The sequence below is a fragment of the Chlorocebus sabaeus genome, chromosome 15 (genome assembly GCF_047675955.1).
Source record: "Chlorocebus sabaeus isolate Y175 chromosome 15, mChlSab1.0.hap1, whole genome shotgun sequence".
In the NCBI taxonomy this organism is placed as follows: domain Eukaryota; kingdom Metazoa; phylum Chordata; class Mammalia; order Primates; family Cercopithecidae; genus Chlorocebus; species Chlorocebus sabaeus.
The window spans coordinates 90,613,342-90,640,694 of NC_132918.1; the positions used below are offsets into that span (position 1 = coordinate 90,613,342).

Below are 27,353 nucleotides of genomic sequence, written 5' to 3' on the forward strand. Positions count from 1 at the left end.
CACACCCAGCTAATTTTTGTATTTTTAATAGAGACAGGGTTTTACAATGTTGGCCAGGATGGTCTTGATCTCTTGACCTAGTGATCCACCCGCCCCAGCCTCCCAAAGCGCTGGGATTACAGGTGTGAGCCACCACACCCAGCCAAAACTCTCTTAATTCATTTAATTATGTATCGGCCAGACATAGTGGCTCACACCTGTAATGTCAGCACTTTAGGAGGCCGAGGTGGGCAGATCATTTGAGGTTAGGAGTTTGAGACCAGCCTGGCCAACATGGTGAAACTCCATCTCTACTAAAAATACAAAAATTAGCCAGGTATGGTGGTGCATGCTTGTAACCCCAGCTACTCAGGAGGATGAGGCAGGAGGATCGCTTGAACCTGAGAGGTGGAGGTTGCAGTTAGCCAAGATTGTGCCCCTGCACTCCAGCCTGGGTGACAGAACAAGATTCCATCTCAATAAATAAATAAATAAATAAATAAATAAATAAATAAATAAATATTGTCTGTTGTGTGCAGGGCACTGTTGTACATGTTGGAGATACAATGGTGAGCAAAACAGACAAAAATTCCTGTTCTCAAAGAGCTTATATTCTAATGAGACTGAATGACAGCAAACAAGATAAATATGTATAACATGTAGAATGCTATAATGTAATAAAGTGCCAAGGAGGAGGAAAAAATGGAAGCAGAGAAGGCGGATAGATAGTCAGGGTTGGGGTGAGATAGACGGGGTGGCCAGAGAATGTCTTAGTAAACATTTTAGTAAAGGACTGTGGATATTGGGGCAAGAGGGTTCTGGGTAAAGGGAACAGTAAGGACAAAGGCCCTAAAGCAGGAGCTGGCTTGCCATATTCCAAAGACAGTAAGAAAGCCACTGTGACCAAAGTACAGTGAACAAGGTAGGAATGAGGCCAGAGAGGCAATGGAGACCCAGAACATGGAGGGCCTTGTAGGCGAACTCTAGATTTTGACTTCTACTCTGGCAGGAGTTTGGTGAGGTGTGACATGATCGGATTTATGTTTCTGCACAATCCTGCAGGCTGTGTTGAGCAGAATCTGGAGGAACTACAGTGGAGGCGGAGCGTCTAGTTGGGAGCCTATTGCAATAATCCAGGCAAGAAGGGATGAAGGCTTAGACTAGGCTGGTAGTGGAGGATCCTAGATATATTGTGAAGGTGGCATTGATAGGATTTGCCGAGCACCGGGCTGTGGAGTGTGCAGGAAAGAGGAGTCAAGAATGAGGAAGATTTAGAGGAACAGGTGTGTGGACAATAGCACAGGCTCAGTTTTGGACAGGTTACGTTTGAGATGCCTAGTAAACATTCAGGTGGAGATGTTGGATGCGCAGTTGTCTGAGTTCAGGGGAGAAGGTTGGGTTGGAGGTCAACCTTTGGGAGTTGGCGGCATGCGAATCTTATTTAAAGCTATGAGTGCTCGTCATGGTGCTGAGAACAGACCAAGAACAGAGTCCGAGACTCCATCGTTTAGTGACCAGCCTTTAACTTGGTAGGCAAGCCCTGTTCTCCTAGCGATAGAGTGCCCGCTTGACCTGGCAGTTGTAATTATGGCAGTTTTGACAGCTCGGGTAACACTATGTCTTGGGGAAGTACAGAAGAGGAATGGAATGGGGGAAGCACATGTTCCTGTTGTCATTATAAGGTCATTATAAATGAGGCATTCTCAGAATAGAGGTCCAAACTGAAAATTAATATACCTCATACGCTGTTGGTGGGAATGTAAATTAGTAAAACTACTACAGAGAATAGTTTGGAGGTTCCTCCAGAAACGAAAAATAGAGCTACTCTAGGATCCAGCAGTACCACTGCTAGGTATATACCCAAAAGGAAGGAAATCAGTATATCGAAGAGATATCTGCACTCCCATGTTGGTTCCAGCACTTTTGACAATCGCTAAGATTTGGAAGCAGCCTAACTGTCCATCAACAGATAAATGGATAAAGAAAATGTGGTGCCTATACACAATGGAGTACTATTCAGCCAGCAAAAAAGAATGAGATCCTGTCATTTGCAACAATATGGATGGAACTGGAGGTCATTATGTTAAGTGAAATAAGCCAGGCACAGAAAGACAAGCTTTGCATGTTCTCACATATTTGTAGGAGCTAAAAATTAAAACAGTTAAACTCATGGCGATATAGTAGAATGATGGTTACCAGAGGCTGGGACGGGTAGTGAGGGTCTGTGAGAAGATGAGATGGTCAATGGGTACAAAAAAGTTAAAAAGCATGAATAAGAACTAGTATTTGTGAGCATAACAGAGTGACTACAGTCAATACTAATTTAATTATACATATAAAAATAACTAAAAGAGTATAATTGGATTGTTTGTAACGCAAAGGATAAATGCTTGAGGGGGTGGATACCCCGTTTTCCCTGAGGCAATTGTATGCCTGTATCAAAATAGCTCATGTACCCCATAAATATATGCAACTACGATACACCCACAAAAATAAAAAGTTACAGATAATAATGTTCTGCCTTCAGTGTGTTTTTGGCTATTGATTTGGCAGCAAGTAGCAGAAACTTTCAGCTGACTTACATTACACAGAGACTGTAAAGGCACAGCCCGGCTTCCAGAGCTGGGGGGCAGGAGGGCGGCGGTGGCTGCCGCTGTTGCTTTTCTCCCTCCCTCCACCTCTGCCCCTGCTGCCTTCTGCATGAGCCTCTTACCCCCCCACTGCCTGTGGATTGGCTTTCTCCCTCTCTTTGTGGCTTCAGGGCCCAGTGGAGTATAGCTGCCATCCTCCAGCAACCCCATGGCATGGCCCTGCGCCACAGAGCATGGTTCGCATTCTCTCACGGTGCCAGGGGACAGAACAATGTGTTCACCTTAGGTCTGATGTCTCTTCCTGGCTCAGTCCTCCATGAGCAAAGCGCAGTCTCTGCAGCTGCAGAGGCCGAATCCTATGGGGGAGGGGCAGGTCTGAGAGGAGGGGCATCCGGTGAGCAGGACAGACCCTGGAAAGGTATCACTGCAGAGTGTTTGTGGTGTGTTATCGGAGGAGAACAAGCCTAATCTGGTGCCTGGAATGTCTCTCAGGACAGTCAAGGTGTCTGCAGTGGGTGTGCCTAATGTTCGACCCTTGGCTTTTATTGAAGGCCCCTGTGAAACAAGCTATGTGAGTGTCACGTCTGCGTGTATGATACAGTGGTGGTGAGAACATTGTCTACTGTATCACTTGAGTTCCTGTGTAATTATTTCTGACTTTTGTTTCAGAATGGTGTTTCTCTGAGGAGTCTTAGGTGTCTTTTTGAATGAGGGCTTGAAAACTTGTCAGGTTTCCCTTTGGCATGACCTCAAGGAAGCTCCCACGTATAGCTGAGCTGGGCTGGAACTTTCAAGCAAGACTCTACGAACCGTTCGGAAGAGGAATGGCCAAACATATATATTTATATATTATATAAATATATATGTATAAAAATATAGTTCTTTGATTATAGTGCATATATATATGTGTGTGTGTGTATATATATGGTCAGGAATCTCAAAACTCAAATGCCCATAGTGTCCAGGCAATTAACAAAGATGACATGGATAGTTTTAACGTAGTAAGTACAAACTGTTTGTATTGAGTTCAAGCATAGCTTAGCTGCCTAGTTACACTGGTTTTTAAAACATCAGGCTGGCCAAACAAATCAGCCAAGCAGAACATGTTTAGGTAGGCTGCCAGTTGTAGGATTTGGGAACCTGACACAGAAACTGGCTGGTCTGAAGCTCTTCAGTGTGGGTTCTCTGCATTGGAGCCTAAACCCTGCCTCAACCCAGCTTGCCCTCCTCAGGGGCAGGACCTTCCCCTCCCACTTGGGAGTGCCAAGGGCCCATGTAGGCCTCATGTCCAGAAACACCTGAGTTCTCTTTCCTGCCTCCTGTGACCCTGTTTGCTGCGGACGCCCTGCCTCTGTTGAGAATGTTAGCACTGGGAGTGCCCGCCCCTTTGGGGGGAGCCCCTGCTGCTGCCTCACAGGAAAGCCCCAGCCATGACCTCTGCAGGACAGTCATGTCAGAATGGAACACAGCAAGCCCAGCAGTGAGGCAAGGATGCACACACTGTTTTCTTCTTTTCTGGAGTAGGAGTGCTTACCTTGACAGTGGAGAGGGCCCTTGAGAGAAGGCCCAAGTGCTTCTAGCAATAGAAAAATGTCTCCAAGATTCCAGGTTGCTATGTGAGCATTTTGATTTTGTGACAGTATCTTATGAGTTTGGTCCCTGGGAGTCAAGCCCCCTGTGCTCAGTCACCTCGGGGCAACTAATTACCTGAGTTTCAAGGCTGAGAAGACTGAGCACCCGCCTCCCACAGCCATTTCTGTTCCCAAACTAAAAGGCAAGAGAATGGTGTGTGAAGTTGGAGAACTTATTATTTACAGAGAATAAGGCCTGACACAAAACATGAAGATGGTAGACAGCAACCCTGCAGCGTCCTGGGAGCCCTGCAGTGGAAATAGCTGCATGTTTCAGAAACATGCACGCAGCAGACCACACCGAAAACAGTGCATTGTCCAAGGGACCCAGCTTTTATGCACTTTTAACTATTTTGACTTTAGTACTTTTAGATATTGCTGACTTCAAGGAAAACAAAACGGAAAGCAGCTGTCTATTTGGAGATCATATTAAAGCATTTTCTGCCACAGGCATTGAGCTAAGGGGTGGAAAGGACTTTAATTATAGATGACTGGATGGGAAGTCTCCCAGTGATGGTGACCTCAGACTCTGGTCCTGGGTCTTGGAGGGAGGAGGTAGAGATGTGTGTGCTCAGCCAGCCTGTCAGTACTGTGATGGCAGGAGGGGTTTCCTCATTAAAAAGTCTGAGCCAACACGGGCCTGTGCCTTCCATAAAACTATAAAAAGCCAGTCTGGGCTCCATTCTGCTGTTCTCTGCAAGGAACTTTCCATGGAAACTTCTTTTGTGGCCACAGGCCAACTTTCCACCCCCAGACTGTCCTGCGGGAACTCACTCAGCTCCCGTCCACTCCCCAGGGACTCAGAGTACCTCCTCTGCGTCAAGCTCGTTCTAGGCACTGAGGATTTGGTGGTGAACCAGGTGGACAGGGTTCCTGGTGTCACTGAACTTACGATCTGGTAGAGGAAGATAAAGTAAATAAACAAGGTAATTTTGGATTAAGGTAGCTGCTATGAGAGTGATTTTACAAGAGCAACCTGTGTGTTGAATGGGAGCCACTTTAGTGAGGGAGTCAGAGGACTCAGCATCCAGGATGAGGGCAGAGGAGGACCCAGGACTCTGAGGCAGGAACACTCTAGCGTAGGCAAGGAGCTCTTGGAGTCAGTGCTGGCTATGGCACAGTGAGCAAAGAGGAAGGTGGCCCGGTGAGCTAGGGGCCTCCAGGGAGGGAGAGGCCAGCCCCAGTGGGCATGGAAAGTTCTTTAAACACGTAAGTCGCATAGCTTGACTAGAGTTAAATAGGTTTCTGGGCTGCTGTGCTGAGAATGGGGTGTGGCAAATAAGGGCAGGCGTACAAGCGAGAGTTTACTGTAGTTTTGGAAAGATAACACCACAGAGATTCCTGCCTGCTTTCCTTTCCTGAGGATTAAACAAATTAAACCTCCCTCCAACAGGGCGCATGGTAGTGGTTGCTTAGTCAACACTGCTGACCCCTGGCCCCAGGGGGCTGTTCTCAGTCAGGTTTGGGGTAGCAGCCAACAGGCAGGGGAGGAGCCTCCCAGGCAGTACCTTGTTCCCGGGAACTGTATGACAGACTACAGCCAGGTAGGCAGAGGAGAGGCTAGAACCCATTCACCAGGCCGCCTTCCTTCCCTTAGGCCTGGAGGAATCACTGTTAACAGAATCGGAGGGCAACGCACGCCCGTGCTGATCCGCAGTCAATAATGCTGAGGAGTCCTGGCGCCCAGTAGCCTTAAAAGGTGTTACTAAGAGATTCTTGTTGCAATAAGGTTGCTTTAACCTCAAATGGGGAGGGACGGGGAGGGTGTGTGTGTGTGTGTGTGTGTGTGTGTGTGTGTGTGTGTGAATTACAAGAGTCTTTTATTTGGCAGCTCCAAACTCCATGCTATAATGAATTACTGATTAATTCAACCTCAGAGCCAGAGCGCCCTTGTTTGTTGGGATGGGGGAAAGAGGTGGACAGCTGAGTCAGAGGCTATGTGGCATGGGGCCAAGCTGCCTGCAGGGGCAGGTGGGCACCACAGGTGGGTGTTTCAGCAGGTTAGAGGAATAGGATTTACCGAGTCAGAATCCCTGAGGGGTTGGGTCCCCGAGTCTCCCAGCGGTTGGGAGTTTGAGGATCACTGATGGGGCCACCCTGCTCACGTTATGAATGGGTGATGACTTGCCCAGGGTTGCCCAGTGCTTTTGGTGGCACAGCTAGAGCCAGAACCCAGGCTTCCAGGAACCCTGGCTCCTGACTCTTTCTATCATGGGGCTGCAGCTTGAGAGAGGACCCAGAGCGGACTGCCTGGTACCAGGACTGGAGCTGGGTGGAACAGATGCAGCCCAGTTTGACTTTCACAACCTGAAAGAAACATGACTACTCCTGATTAAAGCCCCGAAGGCAACAAAGTAATGCTGAGGGTGCGTTTGTGTTTCAGAACCCCTGGGAGGAACTGGGCCATTCTACCACCTGTTGCTACCATGCTGGCCACCCGCCTCTCCAGACCCCTGTCACGGCTCCCAGGAAAAACCCTAAGTGCCTGTAATAGAGAAAATGGAGCAAGGTAAGCAACTAGAAGTGGTGGTGGCTTTGAGGGTGACTTTCTGGGCAAGCAGAGCTTTTCACACACGGACGGCATAGGCAGTAATGAGGCCTGATTCTCAAAGATGTCTGTCTCTCAATACCTACGTCTCCCGGCAGAGGAAACTCAGAGGTGTCCTGGGAAGACATATTCCCAGGGCACACAGGGCAAAGAGGAATATCTTTCATAACCGCTTTTTTTTTTTTTTTTTTGACGGAGTCTCACTGTGTCGCCAGGCTGGAGTGTAATGCGCTATCTTGGCTCACTGCAACCTCCGCCTCCTGGGTTCGAGTGATTCTCCCAACTCATTCTCCTGAGTAGCTGGGATTACAGGTGCCCGCCACCACGCCCAGCTAATTTTTATATTTTTAGTAGAGATGGGGTTTCACCAGGTTGGCCAGGCTGGTCTTGAACTCCTGACCTCAGGTGATCCACCCGCCTCGGCCTCCCAAAGTGCTAGGATTCCAGGCATGAGCCACCGTGCCCAGCCATAACCACTTCTTAAACCCCTTTTTATTTTGAAATAACTTTAGACTTACACGAAAGTTGCAAAAATTGTTGGAAAGGGTTTCTGGATCCCCTTCAGCTAACTTCCCTAAATGTTAACATCTTACAAAACCATACTGCAATGATCAAAATCAGGAAATTACCATTGAGAGAATACTATTAACTAGTCTGCAGACCTCATTCCAGTGTCGCCAAGCAACGGCTGACGGACCTTTTTCTGGTCCAGGATCGAATCCCGAGTCTCACATGGCACAGAAGTGTTATGTGTTTTTAGTTTCTTCCTACCGGGGACAGGTCCTCAGTCTTTTTCGCTCACGACCTTGACACTCTGGCTGGTTATGTTGTACAATGTCTCTCAGTTTGGGTTCGTGTGGCAAGAAGCCCGCGGCAGTGAAGTGGTGCTTTTCTCAGTCCTTCGTGCCAGGAGGTACATTATTTTATGTGGCTCATCACTTTAGCCACCTGGATAACTGTTCTTTTAAAAATTTATGCATGAAATCAGTTAACTGAAATGTCCCAAGACTTCACTGAATCATTTGTGTGATTTCGAGGCAGCTTTATGTAAGTACAAATTAGACAAGCAGCTGTTCTTCTTTGAGAGCTTCTGGAATTGCCTTTTCCCAGGGGATTCAGTGGGCTCTGCTGCTACAGTTGACTCTTTTGCAGTCTGAGCAAGGAAAAAACAAGAAATGCCTTTTTCTTTCTGTTATATTTGAGGGGAGTGAAATTGAAGGTTAGGTTAAATTCAAAGTCCCAGGAGCTAGAACACTGATATTTTCTAGGCCAATAATATGTTTAGAAGAACATGCATTTAGACTGAGCCTCTGTTGCCCAGGAAATGTGGCAACCTCTTGGCTCAGAGCAACCTCTCCCTCCCGGGTTCAAACAATTCTCCCGCCTCAGCCTCCTGAGTAGCTGGGACTACAGGCATATGCCATCATGCCCAGCTAATTTTTTGCATTTTTAGTAGAGATGGGGTTTTTGCCATATTGGCTAGGCTGGTCTCGAACTCCTGACTTCAAGTGATCCTCCTGCCTTGGCCTCCCAAAGTGCTGGGATTCACCGTGTCCGGCCCGGCTTTTAGCAGCATTTGCTTGAATTTATTTCTGAGAGATACAGAGGCGTGGCTTGGAGTTGGGGCTCCACCTACCTGAGGACCCCACGTGAGAAGAGTTTAGAATACCCCACTGGCACAGGTGGCAGGAGGCCCCTGCCATCAGAGCAGGGACGGAGCTTGGCTTTGTTGAAGGGCTTTTGAAAGAAGGTGACTTGCTGCAATTGTTTTTTCAGTGAGTGATTAATAAAAATGGCAAGATCTGTCTCCATGATGGCTTTTAGAGATTTCTGGAGTTTTTTTTACAGAGGAGAAAATAAGCCCACAGGAAGTTAAAATACTTTTACAAAGGTTTTGTTCTCAAATTTAAGGAAAGCGAGGCATTAGTCAAGCTCCTGGCTCACTTGAGGGGAAAGAAAGGTTGTCAAAGGGAATTCGGAATCTTGTGGATGGACTGAGAAGTAACTTGGTTAGGTTGAGGGGTTAGGTTAGGTTGGCCTGGGTGGTGGGTGGACAGCTGCAGAGCTGAGTCAGAGTAGAGTCAATGTCACAGGGTGAAGGCGTGGGCAGCATGGAGGGGGACCCAGGTGCAAAAGGAGGCTGGCATGGTGGGTAATTGCCATGGCTAGGATCCCACAGGACGTCTCAGTGGTGGGGAAAACCTTTGGCCTGATCATTTTGCTTGAATCTCAGTTGGAAAGAGCCTCATACTCATCTCCACCTGTGAGTGAATCTTGCTGATAGCATCCTTAACAAGTGACCTTATAGCCTCTGTTTGAATATGTCCAGTGATGGAGAGGTTAGTACCTCTCACAGCAGGCCTCCTGTGTTTGGACATCTCTTTTATGCAGTCCTTATTGAACAGAAATCTTTTCTCCTGTTAATGCCACTCCTTGTTCTCGGGTCTGCCCCTGCATTCACACTGAGCGAGTTATTCCCTTCTCCCCAGGGCACTGTGCCCCCTCAGTACCCACCCACTCACCTACTCTTTTTCCCCCCACGTGGTTTTTCCTTGTTTATCTCTCATGGTTTGCCCACTATCATCCAGGACTGCCTCCTGAATGATCTGCACTTTGCCTGTGCTGCTTCTTAAGATGTGGTGCCTGAACAAAACACCACCACTGTTGACATGCCCAGAGCAAGCGTCACCCAGTACACATGGCTCCGTCCAGATGAAAACCTTCCCAGGAGTGGCTGGATAAGGCCCCCAACCCCAACACCTGACAACCTGCTGTGCTTACTGGCTCCCCATGGCCCTGCGATTTCAGATTTCTCAGATTTCCAGCTTTGTCAGAAGACTCTGGCATCCCTGGGGCAGGTGCCTTACCCTCACATCTGGGACCCCACCTCCTGGACTTTGGTCACCAGTGCTCAGCTCTGCCAGGCCAGGTACAGCGCATGATGCTCCCCCTGGGCAGAGTAGAGAAGGGCTCTTGCCTCCCCATCCTAGTTTCTTTCCTGTCCAGCCCAGGCTCACATAGCTTCTTTTGGATGCCACATCACATGTGTGATTCATGGTCAAACAGGCTAAATTTTTTTCACAGATGCTGCTGTGAGACCATATTTCTCCCGAGCTGCACCTGTGCCACTGACCTGTGTTCCTCCTAAGCCCCGTCTTGTTAGATTCAAATGGACTCATGGCTCCTCTCAGCAGAAAGCTGGGTTACTGGTTATTGTTGCTGATTCCTGATGGGGACAATAAAAGGTATAGGCACACAAACTGGAAGATAGAGAAGCCAGAATGAAAGCCCCAGCCAGCATAGGGAGTGCTCTGAAATGCAGCCGGGATGGCCAGGGCTCTGAGGACAGCAGGCTCTTCCACGGGGCCTTGGGGAGGTGCCAGACTGCACCTCTTCCTCCCTCTCTAATTTTGTTCCTGGGTTAGGGCAAAAATCAGGAAGTTCTCGTCTTTTGAATCTCACAGCCACCCCTTTGGGTTCTCCCTTCAGAAAGTGTGTTGACCGGCAGGGTACGGTGGCTCACGCCTGTAATCCCAGCACTTTGGGAGGCTGAGGCAGGTGAATCACCTGAGGTCGGGAATTCGAGACCAACCTGTCAAACATAGAGAAACCCTGTCTCTAATAAAAATACAGAATTAGCCGGGTGTGGTTATACATGCCTGTAATCCCAGCTACTCGGGAGGCTGAGGCAGGAGAATCACTTGAACCCGGGAGGAAGAGGTTGCGGTGAGCCGAAATCGCGCCATCGTACTCCAGCCTGGGTAACAAGGGCAAAACTCCATCCCAAAAAAAAAGAGAAAGAAAGAAAGTGTGTAGACGTAGACCATCTTGAGCTTAACTTGTGCCTCCCGGGAGACCGAGACCGGTGTAACTGTTGGTGTTAGTGGCTTGGTTGGCCAGCAGCTTGCTGTCATTGCAGGATCCTCCTGGGCGGAGGAGACCCTCCAGGGAAATACACAGTATTTTATGTGCTGGTTTTGGGCCTAACGCCTCATGGGCATTCTTAGCCCTGGGAGACCAGTGTATCTGCTGGGATTGCTTCACACTAGGAGTAGCAGGAACCCCTAGAAGTCCAGGGCCATTGTGGCTTTGGGGAGCCCAGGCTCCTTGTTTTTTTCTGCTGTGTTATTCTGAAGGCAGCTGAGGATCCCAGGATACTGTGATAGTCCTCCACCTCCAGCCTCAGTCCAGGCAGGAAGAAGCAACGCACCTGCATTGGGAAAGCAAAACTCAGCAATCACGGTCGACCTCTGCTTGCACGCTATTGGCCAGAGGCAGGTCATGTGACCACTAGGTGGGTGGTGGTCTGGAAAGGGTTGGGCACGTGCGGTCCGGGACAGAATCCAGATTTTGGTTAGTGAGGCAGATGAGAAGAACGGATGCTGGCAGGCAAAGAGCAGTGTCTGTCACAGCTCAGCTGGGCTGTGGCCTCCAGCTGTTCACATAGGGATATTGGGGCTTTGGCAGTCAAGAGGCTCAAACGGGAACCCTCTGGGGATAGGCCTATTTTTTTTTCTTTTTCTGTAGGGCAGAGGTATTGAACTTTGGTTGTGGGTTAGACTCACCTAGAGAACAGTGAGGGAAAAAGTATCTGTGCCTCATCCCTGGGTCAGGAGTGACGCTGGGCAAAGGAATACTTTAAAGAACTTCCCTGTGATTAAAAAAAAAATCATTCTATGGAGAATCTCGAACAAATGCAAAAGTAGAAAGCGGTATATTAATCCCTGGAGTACCTATCACCTGCGTTTTCATAATTATCAGCACATGACCAATCTTGTTTCAGCTGCGTCTCCGTTTTCCTCCGCCTCCCCATACTAGATTTTTTTCGAAGCAATTCCTGGACGCGGTATTTCATTTGCAAATATTTTAGTATTTATCTCTAAATGATAAGAGCTCGTTTTATTAATATAACCACACAACCATGATAACATTTCCAAGTGATTCTGATAAACAGGGGCCCAGAGAACAACTGCTCTGAACCTAGATGAACCAGTTCTTCACCCAGGACCTTTTGTACTGGAATCCCCTGAGGTGAATGACACACACAGATTTCTGGGGCTGCCCCTTCCTACAATCAGAATGTCAATGGGAGGGGCCTGGGAGTTTGCTTTTTTTTTTTTTTTTTTTTTTTTGAGACGGAGTCTCGCTCTGTCGCCCAGGCTGGAGTGCAGTGGCGGGATCTCGGCTCACTGCAAGCTCCGCCTCCCGGGTTCACGCCATTCTCCTGCCTCAGCCTCCTGAGTAGCTGGGACTACAGGCGCCCGCCACCTCGCCTGGCTAGTTTTTTTGTATTTTTTGGTAGAGATGGGGTTTCACTGGGTTAGCAAGGATGGTTTCGATCTCCTGACCTCGTGATCTGCCCGTCTCGGCCTCCCAAAGTGCTGGAATTACAGGCTTGAGCCACCGCGCCCGGCCTGGGAATTTGCTTTTTAATAGGCCGTGAGCTGCTGCTCCCGGCCACGACCTTTTTGTTACTTTAAAAAATGTCAGGTGGGTTGGGCATGGTGTCTCACACCTGTAATCCCAGCACTTTGGGAGGCCAAGGCAGGTGGATCACTTGAGGCCAGGAGTTTGAGACCAGCCTGGCCAGCATGGTGAAACCCCGTCTCTACTAAAAACACAAAAATTAGCAGGGCATGGTGGCGCATGCCTATAATCCCAGCTACTTGGGAGCCAGAGGCACGAGAATCGATTGAACCCGGGAGGCAGAGGTTACAGTGAACTGAGGTTGCACCACAGCCCTCCAGTCTGGGTGAAAGAATGAGATGCTGTTTAAAAAAAAAAAAAAAGAAAGAAAAAAAAAGTTCTAAGGGAGTGGCCTTTAAGGAGACAGGAATAAATCATCTAGTTCCACTAGGGATGTAACTGCCCAATGGGTTCACCTTGCTCGCTGCCTAGACAGAACTGGTTTATCAAGACAGAGGAATTGCAATAGACAAAGAGTAATTCACGCAGAAGCGGCTGTGCAAGAGACCAGAGTTTTATTATTACTCAACTCAGTCTCTCCAAGCATTCAGGAATCGAGGGTTTTTAAGGATAATTTGGTGGGTGGGAGAAGGCCAGTGAGAGAGTGTTGATTGGTTGGGCTGGAGACGAAATCATGGGAAATTGGAGCTGTCCTCTTGCGCTGAGTCAGTTCCTGGGTCGGGGCCACAAGATCAGATGAGCCAGTTTATCCATCCGGGTGGTGCCAGCTGACCCATCAACGGGAGGGTCTGCAAAATATCTCAAGCACTGACCTTAGGAGCAGTTTAGGGAGGGTCAGAATCTTGTAGCTTCCAGCTGCATGACTGTAAATTATAGTTTATAATTTCTAATCTTGTGCCTAATTTGTTAGTCCTACAAAAACAGTCTAATCCCCAGGCAAGAAGGAGGTTTGTTTTGGGAAAGGGCTGCCATCTTTGTTTTACACTGTAAACTATAGGCTGGGCGCAGTGGCTCATGCCTGTAATCCCAGCACTTCGGGAGGCTGAGGTGGGCGGATCATCTGAGGTCAGGAATTCGAGACCAGCCTGGCCAACATGGCAAAACCCCGTCTCTACTGAAAATACAAAAATTAGCTGGGCGTGGTGGCAGTTGCCTGTAATCCTAACTACTTGGGAAGCTGAAGCAGGAGAATCGCTTGAACCCAGGAGATGGAGGTTGCAGCGAGCCAAGATCGTACTACTGCACTCTATCCTGGGTGACAAGAGTGAAACTCCATCTCAAAAAAAAAAAAAAACAAAACTATAAACTAAGTTCCTCCCAAAGCTAGCTCAGCCCACAGCCAGGAATGAACAAGGATAGCTTGGAGGTTAGAAGTAAGATGGAGCTGGTTAGGTCCGCTCTCTTTCACTGTCTCAGTTTTTTGCAATGGCGGTTTCAATGACAGCTTCTCATTCTTTCTGCAGAGCCACACTGGGGGTCGTGGGAAAGCAGTGATGCTCTTTGGATGGAGTCATTCATGAGCTTCAGGTGTACCGACCACACTATCCTGCTCACTCAAGGCCATCCGTACACAGACTTAAACTCCAAAGAGACTCCTCTGTGGCAGAGCAAAAGGACAGGCGGTTATCTTGGCGGGTTTTCCTAGAGAACCCTCATTTCAGTCTAGTGAATTTAACATTCCTTAAGAACATATTTTAATAATTTTTTAAAAAGTTTAATATGTTGAATAGGTAATATATTCACATGGTACAAAATTTGAATGGCAGGCCGGGTGTAGTAGCTCACGCCTGTAATCCAGCACTTTGGGAGACCGAGGCAGATGAATCACTTGAGGTCAGGAGTTCGAGACCAGCCTGGCCAATATGATGAAACCCTGTCTCTACTGAAAATACAAAAATTGGCCGGGCGTGGTGGCTCAAGCCTGTAGTCCCAGCTACTCAAGAGGCTGAGGCAGGAGAATTGCTTGAACCTGGGAGGCGGAGGTTGCAGTGAGCTAAGATCGTGCCACTACACTCCAGCCTAGGCAACAAGAGTGAAACTCTGTCTCAAAAACAAAGCAAAACAAAACAAAAAACAAAATGTGAATGCCATAAAATGGTATACAGAAAAGGTAAGCCTATCTCCCATCTTTTTTCCCCCATTACCACCTGCTCATTCACCACTCCCTCCTCCACTTGTCATTACTGGGTTAATATTCGTTTAAAAACTAACAGGACCTCTGCTTCTGGGAAGATGGAGTAGATGTACTTTTCTCTATTCTTTCTGTTAAGTACAACTAAAAACCCTGGATATTACATAAATTATAAATAATTTAGTAAATATATAATATATAAAACGCCTCTTAAAAGGCAGAGAGAAGAAGGCAGACCAGCTAAGGACCTCAGGACCCAAGAAACAACACGGTGATGAGTTCTCTAGGTTTTCTTTTTGTTTCTTATGTCCCAGATTTGCAGTTGAAGAAGCCGGCAACCCAGAAATGTTGATAAGCTCAGATGCAAAAAGCTCCCCCAAAAATTTGCTCTCTCTAGCCAAATGACCAGTCTAGTAAGACAGAATATGTGGGTTTATTCCAGGGATATAAGGATGGTTCGTTATTTGAAAATGAATCTCATCCACCAAATTAATGAACTAAAAGAAGAAAACTTACATGATGCTCTCTATCAGTGCAGAAAATGCAAAATTTAGCACACATTTATGATTTTAAAAATCTCAGGAAAAATAGACGTAGAGGGGGAATTTCCTAAACTTGATACAGGGTATACGCCATAAGCCTTCAGCTAACATACTTAAGGGTGAGAATGAATGCTTTGCCCCTAAGATGGGGAACAAACCAAGGATATCAGTCTCACCACTTATCCAACATAATGCTGTAATTTCTAGCCAGTGTAATAAGGTAAGAAATGGAAATAAAAGTCATATAGATTGGAAAAGAAGGAATAAGACTCACTATTTGCAGATTACATGATTGTGTACATAGAAGATCCCGAGGCATCCACAAAAAACTCTCTCAGAACTAATAAGTAAGTTTAGCAGGGTTACAAGATACAAGATAACACACAAAAATCAATTGCATTTCTGTATACTAGCAATGAACATATGGATATCAAATTTTTAAAAAATACCATTTCGGCCAGATGTGGAAATTCATGCCTGTAATCCTAGCACTTTGGGAGGATGAGGTGGGAGGATCACTTGAGTCCAGGAGTTCAAGATCAACCTGGGCAACATGGTGAGACCCTGTCTCTGCAAAAAATACAAAACTTAGCTGAGCGTGGTGGTGACGCTTGCAGTCCCCGCTACTGGGGAGGCTGGGGTGGGAAGATTGCTTGAGTGTGGCAGGCAGAGGTTGCAGTGAGCCGAGATCACGCTGCTGCACTCCAGCCTAGGCAACAGAGTGAGACCCTGTCTCAAAAAATAAAATAAAATAAAATAAAACAAAACAATACCATTTGTAGTTGCTCAAAAAAAGAGAGAAATAGGTGTAACAAACATGTTACACGTAACAAAGCATGTATAGGATTTGTTTTTTGTTTTGTTTTGTTTTTGTTTGGTTGGCTTTTTTTGAGACAGAGTTTTGCTCTTGTTGCCCAGGCTGTAGTGCAATGGTGTGATCTTGGCTCACTTTGACCTCCGCCTTCTGGGTTCAAGCAATTCTCCTGCCTCAACCTCCCGAGGACTGGGATTACAGGCACCCCCACCACCACACCCGGCTGGTTTTTTGTATTTTTAGTAGAGTCAGGGTTTTACCATGTTGGCCAGGCTGGTCTCGAACTCCTGACCTCAGGTGATCCACCCACCTCGGCCTCCCAAAGTTCTGGGATTACAGGCATGACCCACCATTCCCGGCTACTTGTATCAGATTTAACTGCTGAGAACTACACAACACTGATGAAAGAAATCAAATATCTATGTAAATGGGAACCCCATACTGTACTCAGGAATTGGAAGACTCAACAAAGTAAAGATGCCAACTTTCCCCAAATTGACACACAGGTTTAGCACACTTTCTATAAAAATCCCAGTCATATTTTTTATAGATAAAGACAAGATTACTCTAAAATTTATATGGAAAGGCAAAGGAAATAGAATAGCTAAAAGAATTTTGAAGAAGAAAAATAAAGGAGCAGCACATATATCAATGAATCAGAATAGAAAATCCAGAAATAGGCCCACCCAAATATGCCCAATCAGTTTTTGACAAAAGTGCAAAAGCAATTCAATGGAGGAAAGATAACGTTTTCAAAAAATGGCGCTGGAGCAAATGGACACAAAACTTAGACCTAGGTCTGACATCTTATATAAAAATTAATGAATCATAGACCTAAGATGTAAAACATAAAACTATAACACTTTTTTTTTTTTTGAGACAGGGTCTCCCTCTGTCCCCCAGGCCTGGAGTGCAGTGGCGCGATCTCAGCTCATTGCAACCTCCGCCTCCTGGGCTCAGTTGATCCTCCAGCCTCAGCCTTCCAAGTAGCTGGGACTTACAGGCGTGAGCCACCACGCCTGACTAATTTTCGTATTTTTTGTAGAGATGGGGCTTCGCCATATTGCCCAGGCTGTTCTCGAACTCCTGAGCTCAAGCAATCTGCCCACGTCAGCCTCCCAAAGCGCTGGGATTACAGGCGTGAGCCACCGCACCCAGCCAAAACTATAAAACTTTTAGAAAAGAACATAGAAGAAAATCTTTGTGTTCTGGGGGCAAGGAGCTCCGAGACTTGACACCAAAAGCATGCCCCATAAAAGGAAAAATTAGATTTTATTTAGGGTTTAAGAGTTTAGACTCTGGACTCTCTCAGCCCTGGTTTTACTAGTTAGCTCTATCACTAACTACGTTGGGCATTTAAAACTCCTGTGTTGTCCCACGTGGTGCGTGGGTGATTGTAGATGAGGACACACATCCTGAAGGCAGAAGTAGTTGGTTGGTGGCAGAGTCTGGGTTACAACCCCTGGTCTCCTGGTTCCGAGTCCAGGTGAAACACTTTCCCCTGCAGTCCACCCTGTTACAGAGGATAAAAAGGCACGTTATAGACTAGGGGAAAAATTTTGCCTACCACATATATAACAAAGGACTAGCAGGTAGGACAGCTGAAGAACTCTCAACGTTCAACGGGGTAGAAGAACAAACAATTCAATAGAATATGGGCAAAAGACATGAAGAGGCATTTTACCAAACATATGGTGCTATGATCTGAATATTTGTGTTCTCCTCAGATTCCTGTGTTGAAGGCCTAACCCCCAAGGTATTGGTACTAGGAGGTAGGGGCTGTGGGAGGTGATTAGGTCATGAAGGTGGAGCCCTCATGAATGGGATTAGTGTCTTTATAAAAGAGACCTTTGCCATGTGTGAGGTTACAGTGAGAAATCTATCTATGAAGAAAGTGGGCCTTCACCAAATACAGTCTGCTGGCACTTAGCTGTTCAACTCCCCAGCTTCCAGAACTGTAAGGAACACAATTCTGTTGTTTATAACCCAGTCTATGCTATTTTGTTATAGCAGCCCAGACAGACTAAGACAGGTGACACATAAACATGAAAAGATGTTCAGCCTCATTAGCCTTTAGGGAAATGCTGATTGAAACCATAGCAAAATATCATGATACAGTTTTCAGCGTGGCTAAACTAGAAATAGTGACCCCACCAAATGCCGGCAAGGATAAGGGGAAACTGGGTCACTCAGACATTGCTACTGGGAGTGTAGAATGCTACAGCCACTTTCATAAACAGTTTGTCAGTTTCTTTAAAAATGAAACCTGCAACTACCATATGACCCAGCAGTTGTACCCCGGGCATCTATCCGAGAGAAATGAAAACTTAACGTTTGTGCAAAAACCTGTGTAAGAACGTTCGATCAGCTTTATTCATAATATGCCCAAATGGGAAACAACTCAGCCATCCTTCAGTAGGTAAATAGTTAAGCAAATTGTGACACCCCTGTGTCATGGAGCACTACCTAGCAATGAAAAAGGAGCAAATTATTGATACATAACAATCTGGGTGAATCTCCAGAGGATTATGTTGAATGAAAAAAGTCAGCCCCTGAAGGATACATACTGTATGATTCCATTTACATAACATTCTTGAAATGCTAAAATTATAGAGATGGGGAACAGATTTATGGTGGTGAAAGATGGTGTGGGGTGGGAAGAAAGTAGGTGTGGCTATAAAAGGCACCATGAAGGATTCTCGTGGTGATGGAAATTTCTGTATTTTTATTGTATCCGTGTCAATATCCTGGTTGTGATATGGTAATACAGTTTTGCAAGATGCTACCCTTAGAGGAAATTAGGTAAGATCTGGCATCTCTCTGCATTATTCCTTAATTGCATGCGAATCTACAATTATTTTGAAATAAAAAGTATGATTGAAATAACTATCAGGAAGCTTAGCGTACTGGGGATTAAGACATTGAAACTGCAGAAGGCTTTAGCAAAGCTATACTACTGCAAGGATAGTTCACACTTGAATTAGCTTGAAACATTACCTATCTGTATCACCTTAGAAAGCAGAAAATGGACCTTTGTTGGAGTGGGACACTGGATGGCCAGGGTTTGGCAGAGCCTGCCCAACAAAAATAGCTTCAAAATTGACTTTATTCTCAGGAAGGCTCTTCCTGGACAGTGGCAAACATAGCCATAGCAAATGCTGGCTCACTTCCTGTCAGCCAGCAGCCCTGGCGGAAGAGGGCCTCTTACTCAGTTGTACAGCAAGCTGTCTCCAGGAGCCGGGGCTGGAGAGACAGCCAGTGTGGCTGAGGGTCTGTCTAGCTGCTTCTGCCCAGGAACAAGGCCTATCCTTGTACTCATGGCTTCCTTTTCTCTTGCAGATGCCCACTATTGCTTGGTTCTACTTCCTTCATCCCGACTGGCCGTCGGACTTATGCCGCTGCAGTGGAGCCGGTGAGTGGAAGCCCCGCTACCTGGGAGCCAGTTGGATGGTCAGAACCCTTTCCTCTGGGCCCCTGGGCCCTGAGCTACCCTCAGCGTGGGGCTTTAGTGTTTCCAGGACACTCGGAGCCACTTTCTCACTTAAACCTCCTCCAAAGCCCCTCATCAGTAATGAGCTCACATACCCCCATCCGTGTGGGAAGGAAGCAGTAATGAGGCACTCCAGCCCCTCCCAGCCAGGAAGGTATCGGTGGAGGCCTAGTGTGGAGCCAGAACTCCCAGCCCCACCCAGCAAGTTAGGGGTTAAGAGTTTAGACTCTGGAGGTCTGGCGCAGTGGCTCACGCCTGTAATCCCAGCACTTTGGGAAGTTGAGGTGCGTGGATCATCTGAGGTAGGGAGTTCAAGACCAGCCTGGCCAACATGGAGAAACCCCATCTCTACTAAAAACACAAAATTAGCTGGGCGTGGTGGTGCATACCTATAATCCCAGCTACCCGGGAGGCTGAGGCAGGAGAATCACCTGAACCCAGAAGGTGAAGGTTTTGCGGTGAGCCGAGATCGCGCCACTGTACTCCAGCCTGGGCAACAACAGCCAAACTTCATGTCAAAAAAAAAAAAAAAAAAGAAAGAAGAGTTTAGACTCTGGAATCTCTTAGCCCTGGTTTCAGTTCCAGCTGTATCGCTAACTACATCGAGCATTTAAACAAAGACCACTGTTTCTCACATGTAGCATGGGGGGTTGTAGATGAGATTCTAAAGGCAGAAGTAATTTTCCCAAGCAACGTTGCTGGTTGGTGGCAGAGTCTGGGTTAGAACCTGGCCTTTCCACTATACCTTGGTGCTTCTCCAGACAGCAAGAACAAGGTAGGGAGGGCCAGGCTGGGGCCACTCAGGAAGCACTAGCTCTCACTGCACAGAGGGTGGAGAGGCCTGGTCACTTCGCCCTGTACCCCTGGTTCCTAACATGGAATCTGACCTTGTAAAACAGGTTGGCAGCAAAGCTGTCCTGGTCACAGGCTGTGACTCTGGATTTGGGTTCTCGTTGGCCAAGCATCTACATTCAAAAGGCTTCCTTGTGTTTGCTGGCTGCTTGATGAAGGTAAGAGACAATTATCTTCTTCACCATGGTCTTTTACACAAGGTCATTGTTTTATAGTCTTTTAAAAATTCCCTTCCTAACAACCGGCTCACCTTTGCTTAAACCAGCCTGTCCATTTTCCACTGGCTTCAGTCCCACTTGTTCTTCATAGCTTTGTCCATCCATCATCCATGCATCCATCCATCCATCCTCTCATCCATCCATCATTTGTCAAATGTTCTGATGTACCTGACACTTTGCTAGGTGCGTAGAAGAATGAGATCTTGTCCCTGCCCTGAAGTTGCTCCCTGTCAAGTGGTGAGGAGACAGCCATGCGTAGACACAGCCGAAGAATTAGAATGAAGAAGATTCTCAGGGGTGTGCGAGAATGTTCGGTGAGACTGTATAGAAGGAAGGGATAGATGATGGCAGGCCAGAGGAAGTGACATTTGTTCTGGGCCATGGCAAGTAAATAACACTGCCATAGGTGGAGACTGGGAGGAGTTACCTGCTGGACAGGAGGACTATCCTGAGCAGAGGCTTGAAAGCATGAGGCTCCTTTGGGACACATTAAGGAGAATTTAAGGGGCATGAAGGGAAGCACTGGGACCTGAGACTGCAAAAGCAAACAGTGGGCAGGTCTCCAGTTAGAGAGTTGTGCGCCCACCACCACTGTCCACTTTCAGAATACTCCGTCACTCGGAATTCTCTCTCTCGACCACTGGGAGTTAGTCTCCACGTACACTTCTAGCCCCGAGCGGCCACTGATTTCTATTTCTGTAGGTTGCGTTTTCTGGACTTTTCATCTACATGGAATCATACAATACGTGGCCTTTTGTGCCAGGCTTCTTGAACACTTAGTGTAATGTTTTTGAGAGTCATCCATGTTGCAGAATGCATAAGTAGTTCATTCCTTTGTATTACTGAATGGTATTCTATTGTGTGCCTATACTGTATATATATATATATTTTTTTAAATTTAATTATTATTTTTTTTTTTTGGAGACAGAGTTTCACTTTGTCACCCAGGCTGGAGTGCAGTGGTGCAATCTTGGCTCACTGCAACCTCTGCCTCCCAGGTTCAAGTGATTCCCCTGCCTCAGCCTCCCAAGTAGCTGGGACTACAGGCATGAGCCACCAGGCTCACCTAATTTTTGTATTTTTATTAGAGATGGGGTTTCACCATCTTGGCCAGGCTAGTCTGAAACTCCTGACATCAGGTGATCCACTTGCCTCGGCCTCCCAAAGTGCTGGGGTTTCAGGCGTGAGCCACTGTGCCCAGCTATACTATATTTTTAAAACATCCATTCACTAGTTGATGGATGTCTGGATAAAAATGTTTGGATTTTGGGTTATTGTGAATAATGATGCTATGAACTTTCACACACAGGTCTCTCTGTAGATGTGTGTTTTCTACCTAGCTCCTTTTAATGAAATTTAGAAACCAAGATCTGGGCATCAGGTGGGCTCATCGCCAGTAGGGCTCGGGGCATTGTTCATCCTGCCTGGCAGTGGACAGAGCTACAAGATGTATATATCATATCATATCACACAAAAGCACACACATGCACACACTCTATCTATAGCACACATATAAAGTCAGTGGAACCTTGTGATTTTATTTATTTATTCATAAAATCATGAGGTTATGTTGATCTACTCCAATTCAGCACAAGGCATTCTTCCTTGCTTATCTCATTCCATATTTGTTTCCTCCTTCTCCTGCAGTTAGACCCTAATTCCTATTTCAATATCTTTACTCAATTGATTAGTCCTACAATACACACAACGTAGTTTCAGAATCATTACATTCATACCATTGCAGACAGCAAAACTTACTAAGTAGATGTGTCGGCTTGGATCCTCCAAGAAGTCAATGCCAAAATAGGGGTAGATGTGCAAGAGATTGATTAGGGAAATGCCTAGAATGTTTGAAGGGGGAAGGGGCAGAAAAAGGCAGGGAAAGCTTTTGACTGCAATACAGTGTGTGATAAGAAATCGCAAGGAGGCCGGGCGCGGTTGCAGGCACCTGTAGTCCCAGCTACTCGGGAGGCTGAGGCAGGAGAATGGCGTGAACCCGGGAGGCGGAGCTTGCAGTGAGCTGAGATCTGGCCACTGCACTCCAGCCTGGGCGACAGAGCGAGACTCCGTCTCAAAAAAAAAAAAAGAAAGAAATCGCAACGAAGGAAGATGAGGGAGGCAGAGCTTCAGACTGCAGTGTCTGTCCTCTGAGAGTCTTGGCTGGGACCTTGGGGAAGCCCCAAGAAAAGGTTGTTTGTTAGAGGAGACCAGTGTTGGCCAGGAATGGTCCTGCGATCCCTCCGTGTGCGGCCATTGGCTGAGGACAGGCCAGGCTCGTGTGGTCGCGGCGTTGACGCCATGGCTGTGAAGTTGCAGGGGTTGCGATGGCGTAGCTGTCAACCGTTCCTGCAGCAGACTTCCCTGAAGGGAGGTCTCAGTGGGGCACCTCCGTGGTTGCCACAGTAGAGCTTATTTAGGATTTCGTTAAAGTGTTTTTTGACTTTAAAGGTATGACTGAAGGTATACAAAGCATTATTATTACTTTTTCTAAGACGGAGTCTTGCTCTGTCGCCCCAACAGGAGCTGGAGTGCAGTGGTACTATCTCGGCTCACTGCAACCTCTGCCTCCTGGGCTCAAGCAATTCTCTTGTCTCAGCCTCCCGAGTAGCTGGGATTACAGGTGCCCACCACCACGCCCAGCTAATTTTTGTATCTTTAATAGAGACAGGGTTTCACCATGTTGGCCAAGCTGGTCTCAAACTCCTGTCTTCAGGAGATCCACTCACCTTGGCCTCCTGAAGTGCTGGGATTACAGGCGTGAGCCACCACTCCTGGCCCAAAGCACTATTTTTAAAAGTTACTTGTATTAATTTTTGTTTTTTCTTTATCACTATATTATTTATTTGAAATATAATGCCATTTATTTGTGATCTGTTTTCCTTGTTGTTGTTTCTTGTTGATGTAATTTAATTTCTGAATATGTAAACCATTAACAAGGCTGTAAAGTCAAAAATTATACAAATAGGTAAAATCAAAGTAGCGTGATTCCCTCACCTCCTATCTGTTCCACTCCATTCTTTCATTTTCCCCCATGTTACACAAGTGTTTGCACATTGCATGCACTCTTTGGTTTTTTAAAACATTAACAATGTATCTTGGAAATCAGTTTGTATGGCCTCACAGAGTCCGTATGGCCTCAAACAGTCCGTATGACCCCGCAGAGTCCGTATGACCCCACGGAGTCCGTATGGCCCCGCGGAGTCCGTGTGGCCTCACAGAGTCCATATGGCCCCACAGAGTTTGTATGACCTCACAGAGTCCGTATGACCCCGCAGAGATCTTTCTCACTTTGATAACGGCTTTGAAGCACCCTACTGAGTGGGTGGGTCATAATTTACTTCACCAAAATCTCCTGTAGATAAGCATTTAGGTGCTTTCAATATTTTGCAATTACAAATAATGCCACAATGAATAACCTTGTAGTTTCATTATTATTGGGGGGTTATCCCTTTTTTTACTTTTTTTTGAGATGGAGTTTCACTCTCGTTGCCCAGGCTAGAGGGCAATGGCCCAGTGTCGGCTCACTGCAACCTCCACCTCCCGGGTTCAAGCAATTCTCCTGTCTCAGCCTCCCAAGTAGCTGGGATTACAGGTGTCCACCACCACCCCTGGCTAATTCTTGTATTTTTAGTAGAGAGGAGGCTTCACCATGTTGGTCAGGCTGGTCTCAAACTCCTGACTTCAGGCAATTCGCCCACCTTGGCCCCCCAAAGTGCTGGGATTACAGGCGTGAATCATTGCATCCAGCCATTGGGGGACTATCTTTAGAGTAAATTCCTGGGAGTGAGATTGCTCTTATCAGAGGGTAAATAAAATATATTGTCATTTTAAAGATATTCCCAAATTTTCCATCATAGGGGTCATGTAATTTTACATTCCCTCCAGGAGTGTATGAGTGTCTATTTCCACACAATTTCACCAACAGAGTATGCGTCAAGCTGTTGATTTTTGCCAGTCTGATAGGTGGGAAATGTACCTCAGCATTGTTTTTATTGTATGTCTCTTCCGAGCACGTACCCCTGTTCTTTAAGGACATGACCCAGAAGCTTCCCAGATATCAGCTGTGCTCTCATTCTCTGGGCCAGAACTTAGTCATGTGGCCTTACCTGGCTGCAGGGAAGGCTGGAGGATGTAGGGAGTATTCTGAGACAATATGTACCTGGCCTAAAACGTCAGGCGTTCTACTGCTATGGAAGAAGGACGAAGGGAAGTGTGGGCATTCGGGACAACTTGCTTTCTCTGTTCAGTGGCTGAGGCATTTTTCTTTATTTTCAAGGCCATAGGAACCCAGGGGAGGAATTTTCCATACTATGTTTGATCTCTTTGTAATGTTTGATACCTGTTCAATGGAAAATTTCAATAATATAAACAAGTACAAGAAATCATTTATATTGACACGCTCTGAACATCCTTCCTTCTGGATCAGAGAAGGTTTTTTTGTCCTTTTCATCTTTACTTCTTTTGAATTGTGAAAGTGGTAAAACATATTCATAATAACTTCAAATAATACAGAAGTATATTATGTAACAAAGTGAAGTCTTCCCAGTCTCTTGTTCCAAGGCAGCTTAAACGCAGGTGTATGCATTATTTGTGACTTTTGCTATTACAGGTTGAGTATCTCTTATCTGAAATGCTTGGGACCAGATGTGTTTTGGATTTTGGATTTTTCTAGATTTCGGAATATTTGCATTATACTCGCTCAGCATCTGTGATCTGAAAATCCAAAATCTAAAGTGCTCCAATGAGTATTTCCCTAGAGCATCATGTCAGCACTCAAAAAGTTTCAGATTTTGGAACATTTCAGATTTGGGATTATTGGATTAGAGATGCTCAACCTGTATTAACAAAGCCTTGGTGAGTCATGTTGCATGTACGTCTTTGTCTCCTTCCATTGGCAATTCTTGGGAACACTGTGTAGATGTGAAAGTGCAAGTTGCAAAGGTGTGCAGGTTTTAGGTTTTGTTCAAATCCCCAAACCACTCCCCTGAAAGGCTGTCGCACTCCTGACAGTGCTGGAGAGAACCTCTCTGGGGAGGGTTCTGGGGAATGGGTGTGGCATCCCTGGTGCTGGGTTCTTCTGCAGAATGTGGACCTGCCTCAGCAGGTCCCAGCAAGAACCATGATGCCATAAAAATGTTTTAAAGTCCCTTGTCCGATGTTAGGCTTCTGTGCCATTGTGCTGGCTTGTCCAGTGACACAGGGAGCTACACACATTCCACAGCACAGGGCAGAGGCTGCTCAGTGCTGCGGAAGACTCTTCAAAAGGGCCTTGGGTTCTAGTCCCAGATTGACCACTAACCCCGGAAGGGGGCAAACATGTCTTCTCCCTGGCCCTCGGTTTCCTCTTACTTACACCAATAGGGTTGGACTGGCGGTCTTAGGTCCTTCCACTCCTGCAACAGTGATTCTAGAATTGGTTGACTGGTATTTTGAAGAAAGTACCAGACAAGCTCATTGGCAGGTTATGTCTGTTGGTATCTACCTCTTGACCCATTCCATCTGCTATCTCAGATCAGTCAGGCAAGTCAGAAAGCAGTTAGCACCACCAGAGACTTTGGATAAGGCACCATGGGGGTTGAAAGGGGGAATTTGTTTCTAGCCTGATTCTGTAGTGTTAGCCCCATGGCGGATTCTGGCCACATCTGTACCTAAACACTCGGTCTGCTCTTGTTCAGAATTAGTGTTCCTCTTCTGTCTCATATCTCATTGCCTTGGGCCAACTCAAGGACTTAGCTCCAGCAGATGTCTGCTACCTCCTATGTCACTGGTTCCACGCTCTCTCCTGGGTCATTTCAGCGCGCGCGTGCACACACACACACACACACACACTCACTCATTCACTCACTCACTCATACACAGAGACCTACACCACCATATCCTGTGTGCATTACCTCCCCACATCTCTGCTCCTTGTTGCAGAAAAGCACCCCCAGAGGGGGTACAACACACCTGGATCAGGCTTTGCCCCATCACGCTGTTTATGTACTTGTTTATTTATTCAGCAGATGTTTACTGAGCACCTAAGATAAGCTGCCAGTGTTCCCTGTTGGAGATACAGCATATAACAACTCAGTGAAAAGTTCCTGCCCTTGTGGAGCTTAGATTCCAAGGGGGGATGATAGACAAGGAATAAGATAAGTAAATTGCTTCTCTGAGGGGTGGTAAAAGCAGTAGAGAAAAATAAAGCAGGAAAAGAAGATACAGCATGAATGTGGTAGATGGGGTGTCAGATTTTCAAGAGGGAGGAAAGATCACACCAAGAAGGTAAATTGGAGCTCCCTCATCCAAAGGAGGTGCGGGAGTGAGTGTCACAGAAATCCAGGGGAAGAGGGACAGCCCAGTACAAAGCCCCAGGAGGGAGTGTGCAGGGTGTGCCTGAGAAACAGCACGAAACCTTGTGGCTGAAGCAGAATGAGCAGGGAGTAGCGTGAAGGGAGGGGCGTGGGAGCAGATCTTGTATCAGCACAGGGAAGGCTTAATGAGAGGTGGCGTCTCACCACCATCTGGAAGGATGAACAGGAGCTTCCTGTGAAATGGGGGCAGGTGGCATATGAGGCACTGCCAGTAGTTTGAGGTGGCCAAAGCCCAGTGCCCTGGTGAGCTGGGAAAAGAAGGCAGGACCAGACCAGGAAGGTCCCTGAGTGCCTCTGACCCAGCTTTTGTCAAGGATACCAACAGCCCCCATTTTCCCAAATCCATTGGCCACTTCCCAGACCACGTCATGCTCAACCCAGCAGCAGCTTTTGACCAGATAAACCACCCTTACCCGTAACACTTTGTTTCTTGACTCCATGCTCTCAGGGCTCTTCCCGTCTGCTTGTTAGCTCCTCCTCCTGCCCATCCTGTGAACATTACAGTGCCCAGGCTCGCCCCACTCTGAAGTGTTTCTAACGCGTGTGATAAGACGCTGACTTATAACATGGGCTGAGCGTTCTCATGTTCTTCCCTGAGGTGCTAAACCACCTTAATATGTATGCTAGAGAGTAAAACCTTTTTGCCAGAATCAGCTCATTGGCTGCCTCAGTATTATAAGAAATGGAGGTAGAAGAGGTTGAGTGGCTAGAGAGAGTTGTTAGTGTGCTGATATTTTCCCTCTGATGGCGAGTAAAATGAGGTGGGCTTCATATGAA

General features: G+C 46.7%; 1 protein-coding gene across 2 annotated transcripts in view; it reads left to right on the forward strand.

The window, feature by feature from the left end:
• Positions 1-27,353, forward strand: part of BDH1 (3-hydroxybutyrate dehydrogenase 1) — a 64,055-nt gene that overhangs the window by 21,632 nt on the left and 15,070 nt on the right. For both annotated transcript variants that reach the window (XM_073023766.1, XM_073023765.1), the window contains exons 2-4: positions 6,585-6,710; positions 19,003-19,075; positions 20,053-20,163. In XM_073023766.1, the coding sequence (XP_072879867.1) occupies positions 6,628-6,710; positions 19,003-19,075; positions 20,053-20,163 (267 nt within the window). In that variant the 5' untranslated portion in view covers positions 6,585-6,627. The remainder of the gene's footprint in view (positions 1-6,584; positions 6,711-19,002; positions 19,076-20,052; positions 20,164-27,353) is intronic.